At 42.6% G+C, this 27939-nt stretch overlaps 1 protein-coding gene across 1 annotated transcript in view; it reads right to left on the minus strand.

The window, feature by feature from the left end:
- The window catches only part of LOC105000168 (chromosome unknown open reading frame, human C1orf168), a 125736-nt gene that overhangs the window by 25253 nt on the left and 72544 nt on the right, over positions 1–27939 (minus strand). Inside the window, exons 5-10 of the mRNA XM_010855866.1 lie at positions 24581–24681; positions 17358–17392; positions 14808–14839; positions 11093–11192; positions 8218–8377; positions 1552–1663 (exon numbers count right to left, since the gene is read on the minus strand). Coding sequence (XP_010854168.1) covers positions 1552–1663; positions 8218–8377; positions 11093–11192; positions 14808–14839; positions 17358–17392; positions 24581–24681 — 540 coding nt within the window. The remainder of the gene's footprint in view (positions 1–1551; positions 1664–8217; positions 8378–11092; positions 11193–14807; positions 14840–17357; positions 17393–24580; positions 24682–27939) is intronic.

The raw sequence follows: 27939 nt of genomic DNA on the forward strand, positions 1-27939 counted from the left end.
CACGACTGAAGCGACTTAGCAGCAGTAGCAGCAGCAGACAGCATATTAAAAAGCAGAGACCTCACTTTGCTGACAAATAGTCAAAGCTATGATTTTTCAGTAGTTATGTATGGATGTGAGAGAAGTGAAGTTGCTCAGTCGTGTCTGACTCTTTGCGACCCCATGGACACCAGGCTCCTCCGTCCATGGGATCGTCTAGGCAAGAGTACTGGAGTGGGTTGCCATTTCCTTCTCCAGGGAATTTTCCCGACCCAGGGATCAAACCCAGGTCTCCTGCATTGTACACTTTACCATCTGTTTGTACCATGTACAAACAGACACTTTACCATCAGAGTCACCAGGGATGTGACAACTGGACCATAAAGAAGGCTGAATGTTGAAGAATTGATGCTTTTGAACTGTGGTGTTGGAGAAGACTCTTGAGAGTCCCTTGGACAGCAAGGAGATCAAACCAGTCAATCCTAAAGGAAATCAACCTTGAATATTCATTGGAAGGACTGATGCTGAAGCTCCAATACTTTGGCCACCTGATGTGAAGAGTAGACTCATTGGGAAAGACCCTGATGCTGGGAAAGATTGAGGGCAGGAGGAGAAGGGGGTGACAGAGGATGAGATGGTTAGATGGCATCACTGACTCAATGGACATGAGTTGGGGCAAACTCTGGGATATAGTGAAGGACAGGGAAGCCTGATGCGCTGCGGTCCATGGTGTTGCAAAGAGTCAGACACAACATAATGACTGAACAGCAATAACAGTGGTTACCAGAGGGAAGACAAGGGGAGGAAGGGGCAGGACTGAAAGAGCATTAAGGTATACAAACTGCTACCTATGAAATAAATAAGATACAGGATATAAGGATATAATGTATAGCACAGGGACTATGACCAGTATTTTATAATAACTTTAAGTGGAGTATAATCTATAAAAATATTGAATCTTCTGTGTTGTACACTTGAAACTAATGTTGTGAGTCAACTATACTTCAATTAAAAACATATTGAGAATCCATAGAAGTGTTTTAAGTAAAACACATTCTATCATCAGTCTTGGATTGTGAGGAGATCAGGAAGTTTCATACCAAAGTTGCTTCCTTGTCACAAAAGACCCATTACCAGCACCTTCATGATTCTAAATGCATCTGTTCATGCCTACCTTGAACCACTTCTGTTAGTTTATCATCACTTCACCCAAATGGCATTAATACAAGTATATAAATATAAGATCCCTTATTACTAATGTGCCACAGAAATTCAGCAATTCCTACTGACAGTTTCAAACATCTTCTTATACTTACCATTATATGAGATAAATAAGTTAGAGAAATCTGACTTTGTTATGGGGAGAAAAGATACAAAGACCACTGACCTATTGTGTTGTACTTTTTTTTTTTTTTGGCCATGCCAGCATTTGTGATCTTAGTTCCCTGACCAGGAATCAAACCCATGCCCCTTGCATTGAAAGCATGGAGTCTTATCCACTTGACCACCAGAGAAGCACATGTATTTTACAGTCTCAGCACATTCATCTCACTGCAGGGCTGAAATGCTTACCTCTTACTCCCAGAGCACTCAACATCATCATAGTTCTCTGAAATGGAATTTGGCTTAGTGGCTCCTTGGCCTTGGGTTTCTTTAGTCATCTCCAAGGCCTTTGCATAACCACCTGCAAGGAAAACAGAGAACCCCCTGAGAATATTTCATCAACCACTCTCCTAAATGCATTCACGTACATCAAGAATAGAAAAAGGCAGATTAAATATGCTAACACTGGATTATAACTTTGGTTTGGATGATGCTGTGGCAAACCAGCTCTCATACTGAGCCTCAGATATGGTTCTCTCAAGCCAGGTTAATGATGGTAACCCCTACTTTTAGATGACTGTGGCAAAGATTAATACATCTTTATGAAAGGTGCTAATTACCCAGTAAGCCAATGACGCCTCCTTCTTCTTGGAGGGTTCTTCCTCTAATCCCCAACCACAAATGTTGAAGTCTGCCAAGGTACAGCTCCTGGGGTTTCTCTTCCTACATTTAGATGCCTTTATCCAGTTTTTTCTGAGAAAGCAATGGCACCCCACTCCAGTACTCTTGCCTGGAAAATCCCATGGACAGAGGAGCCTGGTGGGCTGCAGTCCATGGGGTCGCGAAGAGTCAGACATGACTGAGCAACTTCACTTTCACTTTTCACTTTCATGCACTGGAGAAGGAAATGGCAACCCACTCCAGTGTTCTTGCCTGGAGAATCCCAGGGATGGGGGAATCTGGTGGGCTGCCGTCTATGGGGTCGCACAGAGTTGGACACGACTGAAGCGACTTAGCAGCAGCAGCAGTATCCAGTTATGTAGCATTTTTTTTTCCTTAAAGTAGAATTTCTTAGGTTGATTGAGTACACACCAACATTTATTATTCATTAATGATAGCATCAGTGAGATAGTATGCCAGGTTGAAAAATGTCTAGGGATTGTTTGCACAAGTAGCTAGCCTGTTAACTGCAGAATTTGGTTTATTTCACAGGGCTGTAAACTTGTCATAGCCATAAAACTTCCACCTTTTTATCAGTTGGCATAGGTTAATATTTAGAGCACTGGTGATTCAGAACCATTTTCAGATATGAACTATTAATCAGAAATAAGTAGTAATATATCTGATAAGTAGCAACAGGCACATTGACTTTTGTCTATTAATTAAAAGCACCAGACAACACGATTTTATCTTCTGATAAGAAGTCAATTAGCACATCAGCCCCAAACCATCTCAATGAATGTCAGCTCCCAGAGGCACAAAGGCCCTGCTTTTCCTTACAGAGTTATCAGTAAGTTTCTTTAGCACAAATATTTTTTAAAAATTAAGAATACCATTTATGTTTTTAACCTTTTTATTTTATAAACAAAGATGCTCTTATTTCAGGGATTTTTTTTTCTTTCTTAATCTTTCCTTTTGGCTGAAGCAAAATTTTATGGCTTCATTTTAAAAACATAAAGAAGAAAGTGAAGTCGCTCAGTTGTGTCCAACTCTTTGCAACCCCATGGACTATACCTACCAGGCTCCTCGGTCCATGGCATTTTCCAGGCAAGAGTACTGGAGTGGGTTGCCATTTCCTTCTCCAGGGGATCTTCCCGACCCAGGGATCGAACCTGGGTCTCCCACATTGCAAGCAGACGCTTTACCATCTGAGACACAAGGGAAGCCTTAAAAAGACATAGACAACTTAAAAACATACACAACTCCCAAATTTACATCTCTAACCTAGACATCTCTCTCATGAGTTCTAGATACTTCGTCAGCCTTCACACTGCTTCCATTTGGTTGTCTCAACATAATACATGCCAAACCAAACTTTACCTTCTGCAGATGTGCTCTTCCTGAAGTTGGCCTCATCTCAATGATGAGTGGCAACCCACCTTTCTAGTTGCTCAGGTCCAAAACCTTGAAGACCTTCTTGATTCTTGTATTATACCCCACCTCCAATCACAGCCATCTATCAGCCTGACTCTCACATTTATATCCTGAATCCAAAATTACAAATCTCAACTCAACCATGGTACCCTCCTCCAAGCTACCATTGTCTTTCACTTAAATTATTGCAACAAACTCGTAACAGGTCCCAGGTTCTTCCTCTACGTTCTTCTTTCAAGACAGCAGCCAAGATGATTCTTTAAAATACAAGTCAGATCATTTCTGTTCTTGTGCTCAAAACCTTTCACTGTTTTTTTTTTTTTTTTAATATTACTTAGAATAAATGCCAATGTTCTTCCGATGGTCCTTTGTTATACCTCTGACCTCGTCTCCTACCAGTCTCCTTCATCACTGCTCCAGCCACACCGGCCTCCTTGCTATTCTACCAGCACATCTAATAGGCTCTTGCCCAGGACAGCTGCATTCCTTTCCCACTCTCCCTAGAACATACTGGATAGATACGGCTCTGTTCTTCATCTGCTTTCTGTCTTTGAGGTCATCTGTCAGCCCTTTAAAACTACAACGTCCACTTCCTCTACCTACTTCCTTAATTCTTTTTTGCTTTATTATTTTTTCTATATTTATTAAAATTCCACATAGTGTATATTTTACTGTTTATATATTTATCATCTGTCTCCTCTGATCAGAATGCAACCTCCATAATTTTTGTCTGGTTTGTTTACTGCTATACCCCCAACACCTAGAACAATTCTGGGGACATAAAAGGCCCTGAAATATTTTTAACATTGAATGATTTGAATGCATATGTCCTCTAATTTTGGAGACAGAAATGGCAACCCACTCCAGTGGTCTTGCCTGGAGAATCCCAGGGACGGGGGAGCCTGATGGGCTGCCGTCATGGGGTTGCACAGAGTTGGACATGACTGAAGCGACTTAGCAGCAGCAGCAGCAGTCCTCTAATTAGAGAGTTTTATGCTTATAGTATTTACTGATATTTTGAAATAAATATTTAGTGTTTTATTACATACATTTTATTTGTTCTGTTTTCCCTCATTTTCCTTGTGTTTGACTGACTGAGGTTTCTTCTCTTTTTCTTCATTCTGTTTTTTTGTTTGTTTGGAAAGTACACACTCTATGTCTGTCTTTTGACAATTACGTTAGTAAAATTACAGTATGAAAGACAGGAAAGGGCACAAATCATGAGTACAGCTCAATAAATTTTCCCAAAGTGAATATGAGGATCGGATGGTAACATATTTTTTTTCCTTTACCCAGCACCAGGAGCAAATGAGCAAATATCCTTCTGCTCCCTGGTGTTTGTCTTTAATGTTCTTCTTCTTTTTTTTTAATGGAAGGAAGGAGTTCTTTTTATTTTGTTCATTTTTTTTCGAAAGAGACCTATTCATATAGAAGGAATTAGAAAAACAACTGTATATTTTTTTTCCCTTGAAACTTTCCTCTCTGTGTTCGTGCCCACTTTCCTTGACTAAGCATTTTGTGCTCCTCATCACAAGTATTGCAGAGAACTCTTCAGGGGGTTTAGCACAAGTTTATTACAGACTCCCTTTGTGCTTTAGCGGTATGTACAGATTACTCAGAAGAATTTTCTTCAGACTGTTGCAACATAGTGTGATCCCGAAATCTGCAGTGACTCTTCAAGGACAATACGTAATTGCTTGAAAATGCCTTCAGCCCTGTGTTCAGGCCTCTCCTTTAACTCTTATTTACTTCAGCTTGTTTCCCTCCCCTTCTGCCCTTCCATTTTTTTCTATAGTCCAAATGAGTCTATCCGTTTTTCATCTAAAGATGTGGCTTTTGATTTAGTACTGCCTCTGTGCTTTCTCATGTGTCATTTATCTCATTAGAAATGTATTTATTTGTCCTATTTCTTAATTTTTAAAAAAATTTTTATGGTTTAAGAGCACTTGAGGTCTACTCTTGTAAATTTCTAAGTACACAATATAGTATTGTTAACAACAGGCATAGTGCTATCCATTCTGTGTGGACATAATTCTTTGAGGTCCCAACTTTATACAGGAGTCTCCTATTGTATGGGCTTCCCTCGTGGCTCAGTGTTAAAGAATGCACCTGCCAAGGCAGGAGACACAGGTTTGATCCCTGGGTCAGGAAGATCCCCTGAAGGAGGAAAAGGCAACCCACTCCAGTATTCTTGCCTGGAGAATCCCACGGACAGAGGAGCCCGCCGAGCTGCACTCCATGGGGTCACAGAAGAGTCGGATATGACTGGGTATGCACACATGCACGCTCGGATTATACACTCGCTTTGGGCAGGCCCTGGGATATAGCTCCTGTCCTCTGCACACCATGCATTCAAAACAGGAGAACAAAGGATTCAGAGCTCAGTGAAAGGCCTCAGGGCGAGAGCAGCTTTGGTGCTCACTCATTTCTCAGGGTTCCTGGTTCCTGCAGGCATGTGGATACTTCCTTTTAAGTCAATTCTGTGATGCTTTAATGAATTGTCCCCCCCACCCCCAATTTTCTTCTTCACTTTAGTTGTTTTAGTCAGAAGAATCATTAAGATTGTCAAATCTAACGTACTCTCTCACTGAAGTCTGATTTATTATTTCATTCTTTCCTTTAACAAAGTTTTGTTGGTTGCAGGTTGCAGATACAGAGAAAAATGTCAAACGGTCTCTGACCCCAAGGTATTCACAGTGAACCATGGGAAACAAACATGTACACCATGAGTTATAAAGTAAAGCATGCTGTAATTGTTTTAGAAAAGTAAGTGAGCAAAGAGAACTGACAGTTATTTAGCAATGAACCAGATACTTTATATGCACTGACAAAGAGCCCTGGGAAATAATAGTACTGTCCCCATGTGTACATAAAAGTAAGTGAACTTCCCAGGGTTGTAGGATTAATACATAGTGGTTTGGTGTCCCAGAAACGTTTGAATCTAAAAAGAACCAAATACATCACTTTTCTGACAAAGGCTGTTTCCGGTAGCATGTACAGATGCATCCAACAGTGAGAGTTGGATCTCATAAAGAAGGCTGAATGCGGAAGAATTGATGCTTTTGAATTATGTTGGAGAAGACTCTTGAGAGTCCCTTGGAAAGCAAGAAGATCAAACAAGTCCATCCTAAAGGAAATCAACCCTAAATATTCATTGGAAGGACTGATGCTGAAGCTCCAATACTTTGGCCACCTTGCAAAGAGACGATTCACAGGAAAAGACCCTGATGCTGGAAAAGATTGAGGGCAGGAGGAGAAGGGGATGACAGAGGATGAGATGGTCAGATGGCATCACTGACTCAATGGATGTGAGTTTGAGCAAACACTGGGAGATAGTGAAGGACAGGGAAGGCTGGCATGCTGCAGTCCATGGGGTCGCAAAGAGTCAGACATGATTTAGTGACTGAAGAATGAAAACCTAATATGGAAAACTGGTCATTCCATTGCTGTTTTGGTGTCCTAGAAACAGAGAGGAGTGAGCAACTATGGTCCCTGGAGAGTGGGAAAGTGGAGTATAGGTCCTCAGAAGAACTGACTTCGGAGATAGATCCTGAAAGATAGCTAAGACATCAGCAGATAGAGGGTGGGCAGAAAGGCATTTCAGACACAGGAAAGAGTTCAGGCAAAGTGATGGGGCACTTAAGCACATGACACAGTCAGTTAACTTAGAATAAACAGTGTGTAGGGAAGGAAGTGCATGGCAGGGATGCAGTCAACTAGCCTAGAGGCAGATTTTATAGGGCCTGAGTCAATCTTATGATTGTAATATATTCTTATAGCTTTGATTGTAACACGTTATGGCATGTCAGTGGTTTGCCGTGAGTAGACATCTGTTTTGTCTATCCAGTGTCTACTTTTTTCCCTATGATAACAGCTCTTAACTTGGGAAATCCTTCAATCTGAAATGATACTGTTTTGGTAAACTAATTCTGCCTCCAGCTACGGATATGAATTTATGACATAGGCCTGGGTCAGTCAGAGGATCCTATCCCACTTTCATGATACTTGGATTGAGATTGGCATGTGACACAATCAAGCCAGTAAGACTCAAATCTGGACCTTTTCTTAAAGCTGTTGAGAGGATAAACATTTCCAGCTTTCTGTTGGGGTTCCTAAGAGGATAGATAGCATGTAAATCTGTCACTGCCAGGTGCCACCTTGTCTCCACAGGCATAGAGTTTGCTTGAAGATGGAGCCAAGAGGGAGGGGAACAAAGCCAGGAGCAAAAAAAAGTAACGCTAAGTCCCTGGGATACTGTTTGTGTCCCTGAGTCCAGCCATGTCCAGACCTTCTCTAGGTGAGCCTCCTTCTCCTCTTTTGCTTAACACAATATGATTTTATTACAGTTACTTGAAATCAAGAGTTTTGACTCACATGAAGATAAAAATTCAACCTGAATAAAGTCAAATAATCGTATCATACTATGTCATCAATGTGTCAATGTCTTGAGTCTACAAAAAACGACAGGTTCTGGAGATATAAGAAGAAATGAGTAAACATTCAATTGTGTAACTATTATGCAACATACGGTCAGATTTGGTCTGTGCCAAACTCCAGTGAAATCTATATTATGATCCCTTTTTATAAATGAAGAAATTGAGGAATATGAAGGATTATGTTACACAGCTAAAAGTATAAGAGCCTTGATTTGAACTTGGGCCTTCTACCTCTAAATCTAGTACAGCTGCCTCACTCAGGCAAGTGATTTGATGTATAATAGATGCTAGGTGAATATTTATAAAATCAATTAAAATCTTGGTCACACACAGCTTTAAAATAATTCAGTAATGGTAAAAAGAACCAGGAAAAAATGAAACTCACAGTAGTCAATGGGGTGCCTGGCCGGCTGGAAGTCCTCAGGACAAGCCTCCACCTGGATGATGTCCATCGCAGCATCCTGCTTTCTGGGTGGCATGATTCTCCCACCTGTGTGGTCTTCTGCCATCTGGGTTTTCCCAGGTATCTCTTCATAGACATCCACCTAAACCCATGTAACAAGGACAGTCCTGCACTGTTTTAACTATTGGTTTTTCGCTTACTAATGCTATTCTGTATTCATTCATTCCTCCCAGCTAGCCATTGTTTGTTGTTTTATTTAACACAGTCTCATTTCTCTAAGTTTCACAAGGGCACATACAATGTCTTTTGTTCCCCTCTGAATAGCCATCAGATGTCTGGCTTGAAGGCAGGCCCACAGGATGCAATCAGGCTTATAATGGCAGGCTGACCATGGAATAGGCTCTTGATATATCTTATCTTATCTTGATGTTCATGACATCTCATTCAAAAAATACCATTATTTTTCTTGATAAAGAATTTAGAAAGGTTAAATAACTGGCCTCTGGTCTCACAGCTAGTCATCTGCCCAGGCAGGACTGGATTCCAGAGCCCTGTGCTCTTGGCTGCCAGGGATACACTGAAAAAGAGAGCATGCATGCTTTTGCTCTTTCATGGTCAGTATCTTCAATCATATCAGATTTCTCTGGTGGCTCAGTGGTCAAGAATCTACCTGCAGTGCAAAAGCTGCAGGAGATGTGGGTTCATTCCCTGAGTCAGAAAGATTCCCTAGAGGAGGACATGGCAACCCACTATAGTATTCCTGCCTGGAGGATCGCATGGACAGAAGAGCCTGACGGGCTACAGTCCATAGGGTTGCACAGAGTTGGATTCAACTAACCGACTGAGCACGCACACACCCTTAATCATGCTCCTCTGCTGCCTTTCTCATCATGAAACGCTCCTGATGAACCCCTCCCTGATCTCTGGTCCCACCACCCATCTTAACACATCATGTCACTCCCCTGTCTCTGGTCCCTATCTTTCATTATTAATGACTTCTCTGAATTATGCTTTTTTATATTCTGTAAACACCCAACCTATTCCAGCGAGGCCTCTGGGCCTACACCTCAGTTGAGGCCCATAGCACCACCAAGACATCTGATTTACCCAAGCTCTGCACGGGGGACTGGAACAATTTGATGTGATGTGACAGACCACCTGATCTGCCTCTTGAGAAGTCTGTATGCAGGTCAGGAAGCAACAGTTAGAACTGGAACAACAGACTGGTTCCAAATAGGAAAAGGAGTACGTCAAGGCTGTATATTGTCACCCTGCTTATTTAACTTATATGCAGAGTACATCATGAGAAACACTGGACTGGAAGAAACACAAGCTGGAATCAAGATTGCCGGGAGAAATATCAATAACCTCAAATATGCAGATGACACCATCCTTATGGCAGAAAGTGAAGAGGAACTAAAAAGCCTCTTGATGAAAATGAAAGTGGAGAGTGAAAAAGTTGGCTTAAAGCTCAACATTCAGAAAACTAAGATCATGGCATCTGGTCCCATCACTTCATGGGAAATAGATGGGGAAACAGTGGAAACAGTGTCAGACTTTATTTTTCTGGGCTCCAAAATCACTGCAGATGGTGACTGCAGCCATGAAATTAAAAGACGCTTACTCCTTGGAAGGAAAGTTATGTCCAACCTAGATAGCATATTCAAAAGCAGAGACATTTCTTTGCCAACAAAGGTCCGTCTACTCAAGGCTATGGTTTTTCCTGTGGTCATGTATGGATGTGAGAGTTGGACTGTGAAGAAGGCTGAGCACCGAAGAATTGATGCTTTTGAACTGTGGTGTTGGAGAAGACTCTTGAGAGTCGCTTGGACTGCAAGGAGATCCAACTAGTCCATTCTGAGGGAGATCAGCCCTGGGATTTCTTTGGAGGGAATGATGCTAAAGCTGAAACTCCAGTACTTTGGCCACTTCATGTGAAGAGCTGACTCATTGGAAAAGACTCTGATGCTGGGAGGGATTGGGGGTAAGAGGAGAAGGGGACGACAGAGGATGAGATGGCTGGATGGCATCACTGACTCGATGGACATGAGTCTGAGTGAACTCCAGGAGTTGGTGATGGACAGGGAGGCCTGGAGTGCTGCGATTCATGGGGTCACAAAGAGTCGGACACGACTGAGCGACTGATCTGTTCTGATCTGATCTGACAGGCCCATCTCAAACAGGCATCCCAGATGTTTTGAACCCTGGTAACAGCCCCGGTGGTATCTGTTATTTAAGCCTCTGACTGTTTTGAAGGAGATAGTGTCCATTGGATGTGGATATACACATATACGATGTTTCCTATCAACAATCAGTGTTATCTGATTAGTTAATTAACAACAATATACTTCATTTTCATGGTAGCTTACAGTTTACAAAGCACCTTCATCTACATTATTTCATTATCAAAGATAAGACAATTCGGATGGGAGTGGGGATGGTAATCAGATAGGGGTTATTTATACTCATTTTACACATGAGATGCCTAAGCTCAGAGATTAGGTCCCTTTTAAGCAGAGCCTCAGAGCACAGAACTTCAGGAGGCCCTCCCATCAGGTCCCACAAAAGCAGGGTGGGCACCTGAGTTGTCTCTTTGAATTTGCCCTCCGGGTGTCTTGCTGAACTCACACTAATCTCAGCCCAGTTTATGAGACCTACTTCACAGCTAATAAGAAATCAGAGGCTAGAGTTCAGTGTTCTTGTCCCATCAATTTCTTTTATAAAACACCCAACACCCATTCCATCTTCTGTCTTTCTGGAGAGTTGCATGGTTCAGCCTCTAAAAAGTCACTTCATGAACTGAACCTATTATATGGATGGCCTGGACTGTTTGATCTGGAACCCTAGAATTAGATACCTTGAAAAGATGGTCTAAGTGTAGATCTTCTGTGTTTTGAAGTTTCAGTTGGTATGGTTCTTTTTCCTTCATTTGTTTATCTTCATCTTCGTTTTGGGGTCTGAAATGTGAAGCGATACCAGGGAAAAAGTGAAGATGAGAGAGTTTTGATGATAGTGTACCCCTCAATCCTAAATGAAATGAATGAGGGAAATGAATTTAAACAGAGCTGAACCCTCCTCTTCCCCTTCCCCCTTCTCCTTCCCTTTCTCCTCCTTTTCTTCTTCTTTAAAGATGAGAGGACCAGGATCAAGTCAACCATAGAAAATTTCCCTGCATTTCTGGCTGTTCCAGTCAATGCCAGAGTGAATTCCTGCTTAAAATCTAACTTCCTATTGGCTGATGGATAAAATATCAGCCCCACTGTGATTTGGCCCCCACCCTTCTTTCCAACTCCATCCTCTCTGCTTCTTGTCTCCATGTTTATGCTAATCTACACTCTACTTCCCCAAACTTTCCATCCTATCTTGAGCAACTCTTCCTTCATATTTGCTAGTTCCTTTTTCAGTCCTGCCTTCCACATCTTACACTGCAGAGAAACAGAGCACCCTTTCCAGTCTGTCTAAATCAGCTCCCCTCTGAGAAGTGTTGCCTGACTCTCTTTTATCCCTCTATTTTATATTAAAATGTACAGTCTACAGATCTGCTTCTGGCTCTTCCATTTTTCCTTGACACTAACTAAAAATCAGGGCTCTATTAATTCATGTGTGTACCTCCAGCACTAACGCTTTATAACCCGCAGTAGCAAAGTCTTCCAGCTAGTATTCCCTCATGAAAGGCATGACTACCACACACCTGTGTACTGACAATAGCTGCAGTGGAGGAGTAGAGGGGGGGAGTCAAGGTGAAGAGTATAGTCAACAAGCTGAGGCCCGGGGACAGAACACTGAGGAGCATCAGCGTCCAGATATGAACATCTGTTTCTGGCAACATAGTGAAGTAGAGAGTTCTGCAACCACTTTTACATGGAAGGCAGAGACAGAGAGCCCTCAAAGAAAAGCAGAAGTGGTCATGCAGGAAGGAGAAACACCAGGAGAGAGAAATATTCTGTGACAATGGGAAGAATTTTAAAGAGTCTCATTCATCCAATGACTGGTGACTCTTATCCACCATTAAGGCCACTAAGTCTAGAACAGGGGCTGTGGAGGGAGGGCTGGGATGAGCCCCTATTCTGCCTCTAAGATCCTAAGATGAACCTTTCTAAAAGTCAAATGTTTCCATCTGTAAATGAAAAGTCGTAATGCTAGTCTCCACAGTTGCCATGAAAGTGAAATGTGATAAAAATGTTGAAAGCCTAGCACTGCTTACAGCATGTAATTGGCTCTCATAACTGTCAGTGTCCTTTTCTTCATCACAGCATCTGCTGAGTTAGAATTACCCAAGGCTTCTCTTCCCATTGCTGAAATTTTTCCTAAGGCATTTACCTGCCTTGCTGATGTACATGTCCTTTGTAATCGATCTTTCTATCCCCCGGGTTTCGTCCAGTAGTTTCTACATGGCTGGATCTCCATAAATAACTGTCAAATTACATTTAATGTTGTGACTCCTAGGAATGCTAGGGGTATATTATTTCTGCTTTAAAACTCTTTCGTGGCTTCCGCTGACTTATAGAATAAGGTTTAAAACTGTGCCATCCAAGAGGTCACTGTTCACATGTGACTTTTGAACATCTGAAATGTGTATGGTCCAAACTCAAGCTGTTCGTGTAAAACACATCTGGATCTTTAAGACTTGGTGTGAAGAAAAGGATCTAAAATATTTCAGTAGAAACTTTAATACTAATTGAAATGATAATGTTTGGGATATATTAGGATCATTTCTTTTTTTTCTTTTTTTTGCATTTTAGAAGATAGCTACTAGAGGCATTTTAAGTGACATATGTGATTTGCACTATATTTCCACCAGACAGGATTGGTCTGAATGATTAATTAGGGAATGCAGGTCCTCCTGAATCTTGCTCTGTATATGGCCTCATTCCTGCTGCTCCACACCACACTTTATGCGCAAGCATCATCCAGATCTTCGTGGGCACCTGTAATGACCTCACTGTGCAATACTGCGTCTTTGCCCCCCACCTTATCCTCTGCCTGGAACATGCATCCTGCCATTTTCACCCGGCCAGTTCCTACATGTTTTCATGATTCAGCTCAGCTGTCACTCTTGCAGAAAGCATGCCTACCACCTCACTTCTGTGTTTTCATAACTTTTAACAGTGATTATCTGATATTGTAAATTCCTACTTCCATGGTCATTTTCCCCTCCAAGTGACCCCCTCACCACTACCACTCTGGTCTTCATTCTTAAGCTGAATTAAGTATAGGGAATACATTCTATTCATTTCTGTACCTGAGAATCTAGCCGTGTCTGAACAGAGAAAAAGCTCAATAAATGTTGAACTAAGTAGCTAATCATCTGACATGTGCTTACTCTGTGCCCAGCACTGTGTTAGGTGCCAAAGGGTAATCACAGGACTCATGAATTCAAGGTCAGGCAGGAGCTCAAGGATAGAGATGAAGAAGGGTTTTCCTCCATGATCCAGCTTGTGTGTTTTTAGCCTCAGCCAGGAAATGCTGAGGCTAACATGCTCCTCCAGAGCTCACAGGCCATGTTTATTTTAACGCATTATAAATAACTTCCATGGGTAGGTGGTGAGAGAGACAGGCAGACTCTGAAGGATCAGGCAAAAGCACTGCTATAGGCCAAGCCCAGGTCTGGATCAAGAATGAGAAAAATGGGCCCTGCCCACAAGGACCTCAGAGAAGGGGAGAGTGAGGATGAACTCGCATCTTAGCAAACAAAGGATGGACATGATGTGAGTGCAAAAGTGTGCGTGTCTTACAGCAGCACCACAGGGAAGGGACTAGAGGAGGAGAATGAAGAAGGCTTCTTACAGGAGGGGTCATTTGATGGTTAGTAGAAGTCTGCCAGATCATTAAGTTGGGCTGAATGAAGTAAATGAGCAAAGGCAAAGAGACCTGAAACAGCACGGTGCATTTTGGAAACTGTCAATTCTTTGGGACCCACGTGATTGTCATATGCCTGTTTGACTGTATTTCTCTCACTGGGGAACCCCCAAGCGTAGTGGCTAGCTCTCTGTCACTGCCCCAGCCCCTGAAAGTGAAAGTTTCTCAATTGTGATGCCATGGACTATACAGTCCATGGAATTCTCCAGGCCAGAATACTGGAGTGGGTAGCTGTTCCCTTCTCCAGGGGGTCTTCCCAACCCAGGGATTGAACCCAGGTCTCCCACATTGCAGGTGAATTCTTTACCAGCTGAGCCACCAGGGAAGCCCAAGAATACTGGAGTGAGTAGCCTATCTCTTCTCCAGTGGATCTTCCTGACCCAGGAATTGAACTGGGATCTCCTGCATTGCAGGCGGATTCTTTACCAGCTGAGTTACCAGGGAACACCCAGCCCTTGTGGTTAGCAAATGGCCAGCATGTTGGGGACCCAGCAAGCCTCTGCTGAGTGAGTACAGAATGAGCTAGAATGAGGTGAACCCAAAAGGCCAGGCAGGACCTTTGAGCACCTTCTCTGTACCAGACACCTTGCAGGGTACTAGGGGTGCCGAATCAGGTCAGGCACTAGAGACAACTGGCCCATTAAGGAAAAACAGTTCTGTCATCAGAGGGTCAGTGGCTAATTAATGCTTTTCCTTTTGAAGATAAAACTCACGTAAGTTCTTGATGGTAAAAACTCTTCCAAGCCTGAAAGTAAAGAGAAAAATGGTCATTTTCATAAATCTACCCACGTCAAACCCCAACCAGGCCTCTGTTGTTTGGTTACAGATCATTAGAGACATGACCAAAGGGTGAGGCAAGTGAGGTCTCAGTACAGAGCAAAGTAGATGCTGACAACAGAATGCTTCATGAACTGTTGCCAGTGGAGCTGAAGATCAATTTAAAAAAAACCCAAAAAACAGGCATTTCTAAAGTCATGGTGCATACCAGAGGTAATGTATAATTTGACTTAGAAAATTAAGTTGTTCTCTGCATGCCCATCCAGGAATGCCTCTGTTGAATAAAGAACTTTTAAACCCCATAAGCAAATAGGAATGTGATATTTGAGCAATGTTCCAGTGAGCAAAATTGGTACAGGCAAGTATGCAAGCCATGTTGGGCATTCTTTCATTCCTGATCACACACTACCTGGTCAAAAACCAGCTCTTGTATGATCTAGACTTGGCACCATTAAACTTAGGCCCCAGTGACCACAACCTAGTCCCTCATTTAGTCACTTGTCACATGTCACTCACAATCTGGAATCTAGCCAAGCACCTGAAGAGAACAGAAAATAAGCATCCAGAACGCTGCCGCAGAGTCCACGCCCAGGAGCTCACATCCCTTCCTTTGAGGAGAGCCTCGCGTTTGCATTCTGGGACGACTGGCTCTCATTTTCCACACAATTCTAACAGACTGGATGGGAACACTTGTTAGGAATGGGAACACGTTAGAATGGGAACTTGTTAGGATGGGAACAAGTTAGATTGACCTTGCTTTATATCTCTGCTACATTATTTACAGTTATTTAACTTCTCTGAGCCTTGAGTTCTCATCTGTAAAAAGCAGTGATACCAGCTCACAGGGTGACTGTGAGGATTATATGATGCCATGTACACACAGGTGAAAAAATGAAAGTGTTAGTCACTCAGTCGTGTCCTACTTCTTTGTGACCTCATGGACTGTAGTTTGCCAGGCCCCTCTGTCCATGGGATTCTCCAAACAAGAATACCGGAGTGGGTAGCCATTCCCTTCTCCAGGGGATCTTCCCCACCCAGGGATCAAACACGGGTCTCTCACATTGCAGGCATATTCTTTGCATCTGAGCCACCACATACACAGGCACCTGCCCTCAGACAGGGACCCGGTGTGTACTGGACCACATGGAAACTCACTGCTGGACACAAAGAGGTTGACCGGAGAAGGAAATAACAATTAATAGAAATAATAAAACAACTACAGCATATAGACAATGGCATTTTGGCGTGAAGGCAACTCATTCTGAACACCTACAAGGGCTTAAGAGCATCTCAAAAAAAACATGAACAGTGCCCATTCAGCCCTTATGTTTTAGAGAACTCCAAGTCATCAAGAAATGGAGAAATCAGATTCCAGCCACCGAGCTCAAAAACATGAGATGAACATAATACATGTCTGAAGGTTGAAAGAAAAATACTTTCATGCTTTTAAAATTCTGAATGGGATAAAACTATAGTCATTTGGAAAGCTCCATTGTGCAGAAAAGTTTGTCATTTGCTGATACTGCCAGGTAAGTGAAGCATCTTTCTACTTTCATTAATACGAATAATAATTATTTCTAGTTTTCTGTCTCTAAAGTGTATCAAAAATAAACAATCCTTTTCAGTAATCATAAGAAAAACAAAGCAGAAAGATGAAGGACCTCGAGTAAAGGCACCCAGTGAGGAAGGAGTAGTACCTTAACCGACCCAGTTAGAACAGTAAGTAAGTACCTACTGTGTGCTGAGTGCTGGACTAGGTGCTCACCTGCTTCATCCAGCTTAGTTCACTCAGCAATTCAGTGGAACAACTGCTGGTCTCATTACTTATTGAGCATCTACTACTGCCCAAGGCTTATGCTTCCTGCCATTCCAGAGAACACACCATTTTACAGAAGACACAGCTGAAGCTCAGAGAGTAAAGTGCCTGGATAGATTCCAGCACTTACTATTAAACTGCCTGAATTTACCTCTTTTCATTCTCACAGTGACTTCTGATGGGGGTGTTCCTATGGCCACATGTGAGGAAATGGAGGTTCCAGGTCACATACCCAGAAGCCAGAATCAATGCCCATGATTCTGCTTGGGCCCTAATCAAGTTGCTAGCACTATGCCCACCAGAAGTCCAAAAAATATGCCTTCAAGGGTCTGGTCATTCTCATGGAAGCACATGCTATACAAATTTGGCATGTGACGAGGAACTCTTCTCTCCAGAAGGGACAGTTGTTAGAGGCCAGTTGGTACTGACCACCTTACATCGGGTGCCAGGAATACGTTACCACCACCTTCTCATATCCTAACACGGTTTCTGTCTCTGATCATACTGGGCTCAGACTTCAGAATCTTAGCAGGTGAAGTCTAAAAAATGCCTCTGAAATTGCAGGGAAACACAAAACAAAGAGCTTTCCTCCCTCATGAAAGAAACTACTTCAGAATCAGCTCTGCACACTTGCTTTAGCGATGAAGCTGATAAGAAGAAGATACTGTACCTTTCGGAGTTCTTCAATTCTGACTTCGTAAGTTGCTAAAATTAACATGAGACAATTATTTCAAGGCAATTTCTCATAGCATCCATTTCTTATACAGTACCCCAGATTAAAGCAATTATGGACAGTGGCAGAGTTCAGTTTTCTCAACCCTCAGAACAATCAATGTATGGGAAACTTGTCCACAAGGTTTAGGAAATTCTCAGGTCATTGATCCTGGTATCTTTCCTTTGGGGATTTCTAGGATGGAAAGTACAGTCAATGAAAACATTTGAAACAGTTGTCAGTTTCCTTTTTGTTAAGCAGATTCATACTTCATTATGAAGAGAAAGTACTGCAATTGAGTGGTAGCAATCAGAAGGCAGACTTGAAAGGAAAGGGAAAGGAAATAAGGCCACAAAAGCCCAGGCCCACTTCATCGAATCCAACTCCACAGTGTGCCTGAAAGTGGCTCCATAAGCATTTTGTTTCCATGGAACAGCTGGCTGTCAACTAAGGCTCAAATACCTTTCAATTTTTCCAAAAGTTTTGTGGATTTTATTTAATGACATGATGCCAAACTTAATCATTAATTAATATCAGTAGTAGCAAGAACTGGGGTTCAGAGCTCAGTCCTGCCCCTTCCTACCTGTGGAATTACAAACAAATCACTTCCTTTTTTTGAACCTCAGATTGCTTATCGGTGAAATGGGGCCAACTGGTATCTGCCTTCCAGAGCTCATGGGAAGGTTAAAGCAGACGATGCAAGAAATGTAAACCTAGCAGAGCACCAGACACTGCTGCTAAGTCGCTCAGTCGTGTCTGACTCTGTGCGACCCCACGGACGGCAGCGCACCAGGCTCCGCCATCTCTGGGATCCTGCAGGCAAGAACACTGGAGTGGGTTTCATTCCTTCTCCAATGCATGAAAGTGAAAAGTGAAAGTGAAGTTGCTCAGTCATGTCCGTCTCCTAGCGACCCCATGGACTGCAGCCCACCAGGCTCCTCTGTCCATGGGATTTTCCAGGCAAGAGTACTGGAGTGGGGTGCCATCGCCTTCTCCGAGACATTGTATAGAAAATGATATTTTAAAAATAAAATTGCTAATTTAATTTTTCTTTGCTTAAAAGTTTTCTATAAACATTTCACCTACTGATAGTGAATACACGTACATAATAAGTAAGACTTTCCCTGTTCTTTTTCTCTTTCTTGCTGCTGGAGTCCTAAAGGTTTAGTTTACAGAACTGACCAAACAACACACATTTCAGCCACTTTTACTCTACATATACAATTCACTCATAAATTATTTAAATGAAATCAGTTTCTTTTTAGGGACTATCTGCATGCAATTGTTGACACAAGGACCTAAAATTCTGTGTGGCAGATTAATAACCTGTACTTGAAGTGAAGTGAAGTCACTCACTCGTGTCCAACTCTGTGCAACCCCATGGACAGTAGCCTACCAGGCTCCTCCCTCCATGGGATTCTCCAGGCAAGAGTATTTTGGTAATTATACACTTGTTTTCACCAATTTTTGAATCAACACATTTTATTCTATTACTTGCTTTAAGAACATTTACAAATATCTGCTTATGATGCAGGTGGCCTCATCCTTTTCAAGTATGGATTTATTTCCACCTTTAAAAAATGATAATCTCCTTTTCTCTCCCTCCTTCAATTTATTCACCCTTATGTGTTTTTGAAAGGATTAACAAATCATGATATTTTTGCTTCTACCTGTCACCTGATGAGGAGGGAGATATTATTATTCTTAGAAATGAGAAAACCAAGGCCCAGAGAGAACTTACTTGCTAAGGCTAATAACCAAAGAAAATACATAAACAATTAATAATGCATTCATTAACTTGATACTGTTTTTTTTTTTTTTAATTTAAACAAAGTGGGTGTTCTCAACAGTAAGTGTTGCCATCAAAACTTGCTCCCAAGGTAGGAATATAAAGTACAAATGATCAAACCTCAGGGGGTCAGGAAAGGACTAGGAATTATAATAGGAGGATATACCCCAAAGCATCAGAGCCCTCACTTAGCTTCCACGGGGAATTGTCTAACTCTTTCCACTGAATAGCTCTGTCCCAGCTGGGAGGAAAATGACAAATGTCAGAAGATGGTCTTCAGCAACCCTTCACTTGTACTTCCCAGTATGGGACACTAGTACCACATCATGGTCATGTCTTCCAGACCCTCAGCTCTTTGTCCAGAGTAACTAACTGGGAAACTCCCCGTGTGAGTTTCTAACTCCCTGTGTCACTCTGGAAAAGTCCCTTTCCCATGTTTTACACCAGGAGGTGAGACAATTATTACTAATATTAGAACAAAATAATAAAAAAATAGCTGACAGTTTTTTTTTTCCTTCATGATAATCACTACTATATCTGATATACTGATGAGGAACAGACACTCAGAAAAGTAAAGTAACTTTCCCAGGGTTGCTCAGTTAGGAAATGGCTTTCAACCTGTCTCCTAGCCATGGAATCATTCACTCATTTAAACACAATATTACAGGAGCATAAATGAAACTTCTCTGGTTGAAGTTATCCCCAGGGGTTTCTAGGACCCCCCCCTGAGGACAGCACAGTCTGAAAGCCACTGTCTAGATGAGCTATGAGGACAATTCCACAGAGCTTTCAGAAGAGCCTAAATCCTGCTTCCCCATCACCCAGTTGATATGAAAGGGTGAAGTTTCAGAAAGTCACCTGTGCTGAGCTAGGCACCCTGAGGGGTGACCTTCTGTTTTTCTTGGCATTGTTAAAGAGACAGACTCACCCAAAGGTGATGGCAAAAGCCTTCCCCTCCTTTCCTTTCTTTCCTTCTCCCTCTCTTCTTCCTAGAAGGGCAATATTTAAAGATTCCTCACCCTTGGTGAGCAGAGGAAGGAAGAAATCCATTCCGAGCTAATTTTTTCTCCAGGTTTACCGATTCTTCTGTTCCCTCCATTCTGCTATTGAGCTTTTTTTTTCTTTACTGTATTTTTTAGTTCTAAAATTTCCATTTGTGTTTTCTTTACATCTCCCATTTCTCTACAGAGATATCCCCTATTTTTGGATAAGACTTTTTTCCCAATTTGCTTCAATCATATTTATAATTCTCACTGAAGCATGTTTATAATAGCTGCTTTAAAGTCTTTGTCAGACACTTCTAACACTTCAGTCATCCCAATGTTGGCATCTGTCAATCATGTCTTTTTTTTTTTTAAACTTTACATAATTGTATTAGTTTTGCCACATATCAAAATGAATCCGCCACAGGTATACATGTGTTCCCCATCCTGAACCCTCCTCCCTCCTCCCTCCCCATACCATCCCTCTGGGTCGTCCCAGTGCACTAGCCCCAAGCATCCAGTATCGTGCATTGAACCTGGACTGGCAACTCATTTCTTACATGATATTTTACATGTTTCAATGTCATTCTCCCAAATCTTCCCACCCTCTCCCTCTCCCACAGAGTCTATAAGACTGCTGTATACATCAGTGTCTCTTTTGCTGTCTCGTACACTGGGTTATTGTTACCATCTTTCTAAATTCCATATATATGTGTTAGTATACTGTATTGGTGTTTTTCCTTCTGGCTTACTTCACTCTGTATAATAGGCTCCAGTTTCATCCACCTCATTAGAACTGATTCAAATGTATTCTTTTTAATGGCTGAGTAATACTCCATTGTGTATATGTACCATAGCTTTCTTATCCATTCATCTGCTGATGGACATCTAGGTTGCTTCCATGTCCTGGCTATTATAAACAGTGCTGCGATGAACATTGGGGTACACGTGTCTCTTTCCCTTCTGGTTTCCTCAGTGTCTTTTTCTTTAAGTTGAGACTTTGCTGGCTGCTGGTATGAGTGATTTTCGATTGAACTGTGACCTTTTAGAGTATTATGTTGTGAGACCCTGGATACTATTTAAGCCTTCTGTTTCAGCTAGCATGGCAGCAGAAGTGCAGAGGACTGCCTCTTTCCTGCCAGGCCAGGGTGGAAGTGTAGGTTCCCCATTTCTTGGTCTTGTTGATATCCAAGTAAGGCAAGGGCTCCTCATCACTTCTGAGCAGGAGTGGGTGCTCTGGCCCCCTGTTAAGCTTCTGCTGGTAACACTCTGGCTGGGAGGGGTGGGAGTGCTTGTTATCACTCCCATAGCCTCTACTGATACCACAGGGAGAGGGTGCCTTCTTGCTGAGAGTGTGTGAAAGTCTTGACTCTCCACAAGGTCTGCTCTGGTGCTGTCCCAACAGGGAGGGGAAGAGACACCTTGTTATTGCTGGGTGGAGGGCTGGAGTCCGCATCCCCACATGGTCTTCACTGACCTTCACTGTAGGTGGAGTTTGTTACCCTGGCAGGGACGAAAGTCCCAGCTCCCTACTTCACCTTCTTGACCAGCAGAAGGGTTGGGGTGCATCATCACAGCCTGATAAGGGTGGATGTCCAGTCTCCCCACTCAGCCTTGGCTGGTGGCGGTGGGGCCAATTTGTTATTTTCTATGACATTTAGCTGGGATAAAGTAGTTGTTGTCTAGATGCTTTCTGTTTTTCTAGGCTTCCCTTTTACTGGTCCTTTGGCTACAAAGAGCAGGCTTCTGTTGGAGCTGCTTTGTCTGTACCCTGTGGTGTTTCTGGGTTGCCAGCTTCTTCAGCTCCAAGGCTGGGATATATGAAGCAAGAAGAAAACCCAGGGAACTCACCACTTATCCTTCCTTGGGTCTAGAGATGCCTAGCTGGTCTACCTTCTTTCTACCTTTTCACAGTGCTCTAGTTTTCTTATGTTTGTATATAAAAATATACAATATAAATATATGTATATATTTGTTTTAAATATATAATGTCCAGGGGTTTTAGTTGTACCTAGCAGGAGCACTAGGGAAAAATATATGTGCTCCATCCTCTCAGAGAAGAGTCACTTGACTTTACACACATTACCTTCTCAAACACACAGAACAGTTACACAAAGAAGATATTATATCCATTTAGTAGATAAAGAAACTGAGATTTGTACATCTTTCAAACGGTAAGTGTAAAGAGGATGAAGCACATGGGGAAAAGTCAAATGAACGTGGACAAGTGGGGGCAAAATAGCCTATTTCCTTCCCTTTTCTTGCCTGTAGGGTAACTATCCCATGCCTCTTTAGACAGGAGCAGGGAAAGGAGTGTGGGCTAAAACAGCATCCTTTCCATCCCAGACTAGGGTTCTCTGGCTCCCACAGAGAATCTCCTGGCAGGCTTCTCTCCTATCCCCCACAGGACGCCATCCTGGCTGGGGAAACCCTTGCCATCCATGCCCTTCTCCCTCTCTCCCCACTTCCAATTGTCCTTTGCACTGTGACCTCCCAGCTGCATCAGTGGCTTATTTTCTGAGCCCTTTCTCTTTTCAGTCATGAACACTTACCTCCTCAGCAGCACTGAGGGACACAAAGGATTCCTCAGTGAAAGACTAAGGAGAGGCCTGGGTTAGCGGTTCCTTCGTTGGGTACCCCAAATGATATCCCCAACAGACCCACCTTGAACATCTGTGGCCTGGAGAGAACACATGCAGGCCTCTGGTCCAGCTTCCTTCCTTCCAATCCTCAGCTTCACCCTACACACGAAGGACCTTGCCTATGTCACCGTTATCTTCTCCTGCCCCACCACAAACAGATCTCTCTGCAGCTCCATCTGTTCTGAGATGGAAGGACCCAGGGAAGAGACCCAAGCAGCATCTTAGAGACCCACCTGCAGGAGGGCATTCTGGGGGTCTCCTGAAGTCCAGAGGGAAGCTGCAGGGGAGCATCCCCTTGGCCCTGTGAGCACTTAGCTTTGTAGGAAAACATGCAGCTGGGCTGCAGTCCAAATGGGGCTCACAACCTTTCTATTCAAAGTACAGTCTGCGGACCACTGGCATTAGGGCACCTTTAGAAATGCAGAATCTCTGGCCCAACCCAGAGCAACTGGCCCAGAATATATGTTACAACAAGATGCCCAGAAAATTCATGTGAGCATTAGAGTTTAAGAAGCCTTGCTTTTAAGGCAGGGGCCCAGGCACCCCAACTACAAGGCAGTCCTGCCTTCTGGATTGATGCAGACAGTAGTTCCACTTCTTAAGCTAGTATTTTACCAGCCAGTTTGGAGAATCTAGAGCTTACCCAGTCTAGGAGAAAGTTTTTCCAGTAGTTCTTTGGCCCCTTATTTTCTGGGGGAAGAATGGAAATTTCAATGGGTTCTAACTCTTACCCATGAACTTCCTAAGCACGTGTTCCCAGGCAAATGACTTCCTCTCCCAGAGCCCTGGGCTTCCTGTCTGTACAATAAAGAGGTTGAACCAGGGGATCTCTAACTCTCCTTTCAGGGAAGTCAAACACTCTTGAATGAGAAGCAGCGTAAAACTGTGGGGAAAGCATGGATCTTAGAGGCAGTCTGGGCTGTTGCACAGTATAGCCCTTCCACATATTACTTGTGTGACCTTATGCAACTCAGTCTCTCTAATTTTCAGTTTTCTGTCTCTACAAGTGGGTGAATACAATGGCTATATCAACAGGCATGTGCACAGAGGACCTTTAACAGGACTGTGGCCCACAGCACAGCTCAGTAAATACTAGTGTTTATTCTGGCACTAATATTTATGCCTTTTGTAGAGAACTGGTTGATTCTATTGATACAAGCAGAACAAAGACACAGAAACCTGAGGAAATGCTATGAGTTTCTGATTCTTCACCATCTTGCCTGAGACAGTCTCTTTTTTCATGGAAAGGTCTGAACTTTGTCAGTAATACCAGAGGCAGGAAGACCCAGCTCCGAACCAGTTGTCAGATCCATTTAATGAATCCTCTGCTCCTATTCAGGCTAAACACAGGGACCTCATTCCCCTAGTCTGTTATCTCCCTTTTCCACAGGGAGTTACCAGGGGACTTCAAGACAGACATCAAGAGAAGAGAGATGAAGTTTCCATTGGAGGAGAAGGAAGAAAAATGAATCACCATAACTTGATTTTCTCCCCCATATATCTACAAAAGGCAAAGTGTCTAAGCAGACTGGTGAAGGAAAGAAGAAAGTAATGAGAAGGCAGCACTAGGCGCTGGGAGACAGCACTGGTGCAGAGCTGGCTTTATTTATATATTTAAGAGGCTAGAAGAGGGGAAAAGAGAGAAATGTGACAGTAAAGCAGCATGGCTGTTGACTTTTAAACTTAGAGTTAGCTGGGGGAAATACCATTTTGGACATATTTTCATTCCATACAGGATTACAATATTAATTGGCTTAGCACACTTACAATCAGCAGATTTTTTTGCCGTGCACAGGTTAATGGAGTTGCTGGAGTGTCTCAGATAGGAAATTGTTGCCTCATAATTATGTGGTTCTTCAAATTCAGCACTGAGAAGTGTGGAGAAAAAAAAGGTTACTTAAAGCAAAATATTTTTAAAACACATTTTCAAACTCTGGGTATTTTTTTCCTCATTAGAAAAGTAACACAAGTAAGTCTGGCCAACGTGGTGACCTATGGCCAATATGGACGGCACACCACCCCCACTTTAAATACAGAAGATTTCTGGATGAAATATAACAATGTAAAAAATTATATCAAGAACCCATCATTTACCTAGAAATCAGTAAGGTAAAAATCCCCAGGTGCCAGACAGAGAGGAAATTCGCAATTAAAGTGTCAGTGAGAATTCAGCCAAGGGACTCCATGGGAAATTGGGATCAAATAAAAAAAAGATCCCAGTGACTGGTGGCTGGGGATTATATTCAGTTCTAAGCCGCAGGCCTCAACTGAATGGGAAGCTGGAATAAGGTCCAGGGTCACAAAACGCCATCCCATCTGTAAAACTAATTGTAATAACCATGCACTCTCCCAAGGAGCAAACAGGAAAGCCTCCTATCTGAGGAGGGCAGTTGTAGCTCCAAGAGTCACCCAGGAGAAGGAAGAAACTCTACAGCCCAGCACCAAGGGGACGGGGTTCTAAATGCATACTACCTGTGTGTTCCTGAGACACGAAGCCAACCTGCTGTTAGAAGCAAAATCCCCACCACCACTGGCTCCCCTGTAAAGGAAACCTGAAGTCATGGTTTCCCAAGGGAAGAATTCCCACTCAAAACAGGCTTATAATGGAAAACTGCTAATCACACAAGAAGATGAGCCACTATAGGTAGTCAAAAGATCGAATAAAGAGCCTGTTGTTCAGAGTGAAGTAAGACAGAAAGAGAAAAACAAATATCATATATTGACACATATATATGGAAACCAGAAAAATAGTATTGATGAAAATATTTGCAAGGAAGGAATGGAGATGCAGACATAAAGATCAGATTTGTGGACACAGCAGCAGAAGGATACAGTAGAACGGACTGAGAAAGTAGCACTGACATATATACACTACCACGTGTAAAACAGGAAGCTAGTGAGAAAGTGAAAGTGAAAGTCACTCACTCATGCCCGACTCTTTGCAACTCCACAAACTATACAGTCCATGGAATTCTCCAGGCCAGAAGACCAGAGTGGGTGGCTTTTCCCTTCTCCAGGGGGTCTTCCCAACCCAGGGACCAAACCCAGGTCCCCCACATTGCAGGCAGATTCTTTACCAGCTGAACCAAAAGAGAAGCCCAAGTATACTGGAGTGGGTAGCCTATCCCTTCTCCAGCAGATCTTTTCCGATTAATTGGCCAAATTTCCCTAAAATTTGGCAAATTCCGACCCAGGAATCAAACCAGGGTCTCCTGCATTGCAGGTGGATTCTTTACCAACTGGGCTATCAGAGGCAATAGCTAGTGGAAAGCTGCTATATGATACAGGGAGCCCAGCCAGGCACTCTGTGGTGATGAAGAGGGGTGGAAAGGGAGAAGGGAGGAAAGTTCACAAGGGAGGGGATATATATATATAAATAGTTATGGCTGATTCACACTGTTTTACAGCAAGAACCAACACAACACTGTAAAGTAATTACCTTCCAATTAAAAAATAAATTAAAAGAAGAATAAAGTAGAATTAAAATACTAAATAATAATTATTGAAGATTGTGAAACAGGGCTATGGGAATTATTCTCAGGTACCATTCAGGAGCAGGATAGATATTTTGATTATCATTAGACTTAGTTAACTGAGGATGTCAAACTTTGTCACCACAAAAATAATAGAAATAGAATATTTAACTTCTTAAGTGGTACAAGTTCAGTTCAGTCGCTCAGTCATGTCCGACTCTTTGCAACCTCATGGAATGCAGCATGCCAGGCCTCCCTTTCCATCACCAACTCCCGGAGTTTACTCAAATTCATATCCATTGAGTCGGTGATGCCATCCAACCATCTCATCTTCTGTTGTCCCCTTTTTCTTCTGCCTTTGATCTTTCCCAGCATCAGGGTCTTTTCAAATGAGTCAGCTCTTCGCATCAGGTGGCCAAAGTACTGGAGTTTCAGCTTCAACATCAGTCCTTCCAATAAATATTCAGGACTGATTTCCTTTAGGATGGACTGGTTGGATACCCTTGCAGTCTAGAGGACCCTCAAGAGTCTTCTCCAACATCACAGTTCAGAAGCATCAATTTTTCAGTGCTCAGCTTTCTTTATAGTCCAACTCTCACATCCATACATGACTTCTGGAAAAACCATAGCCTTGACTAGACAGACCTTTGTTGGCAAAGTACTATCTCTGCTTTTTAATATGTTGTCTAGGTTCGTCATAACTTTCCTGCCAAGGAGTAAAAGCCTTTTAATTTCATGGCTGCAGTCAACCATCTTCAGTGATTTGGGAGCCCCGAAATAATAAAATCTGTCACTGTTTCCATTGTTTCCCCATCTATTTGCCATGAAGTGATGGGCCTGGATGCCATGATCTTAGTTTTCTGAATGTTGAGCTTTAAGCCAACTTTTTCACTCTCCTCTTTCACTTTCATCAAGAGGCTCTTTAGTCCTTCTTCACTCTCTGCCATAAGGGTGGTGTCATCTGCATATCTGAGGTTATTGATATTTCTCCCAGCAATCTTGATTTCAGCTTGTGCTTCATCCAGCCTAGCATTTCTCTGCATGTAAGTTAAATAAGCAGGGTGACAATATACAGCCTTGACATACTCCTTTTCCTATTTGGAACCAGTCTGTTGTTCCATGTCCAGTTCTAACTGTTGCTTCCTGACCTGCATACAGATTTCTCAAGAGGCAGGTCAGATGGTCTGGTATTCCCATCTATTGAAGAATTTCCCACAGTTTGCAGTAATCCACATAGTCAAAGGCTTTGACATAGTCAATAAAGCAGAAATGATGTTTTTTTGAAACTCTCTTGCCTTTTTGATGATCCAGTGGATGTTGGCAATTTGATCTCTGGTACCTCTGCCTTTTCTAAAACCAGCTTGAACATCTGGAAGTTCACGGTTCATGTACTCCTGAAGCCTGGCTTGGAGAATTGTGAGCATTACTTTACTAGCGTGTGAGATGAGTGCAATTGTGTGGTAGTTTGAGCATTCTTTGGCATTGCCTTTCTTTGGGATTAGAATGAAAACTGACCTTTTCCAGTCCTGTGGCCACTGCTGAGTTTTCCAAATGTGCTGGCATATTGAGTGCAGCACTTTCACAGCATCATCTTTTAGGATTTGAAATAGCTCAATTGGAATTCCATCACCTCCACTAGCTTTGTTCGTGGTG

The sequence above is a fragment of the Bison bison genome, unplaced genomic scaffold (assembly GCF_000754665.1).
Source record: "Bison bison bison isolate TAMUID 2011002044 unplaced genomic scaffold, Bison_UMD1.0 scf7180017864369, whole genome shotgun sequence".
In the NCBI taxonomy this organism is placed as follows: domain Eukaryota; kingdom Metazoa; phylum Chordata; class Mammalia; order Artiodactyla; family Bovidae; genus Bison; species Bison bison.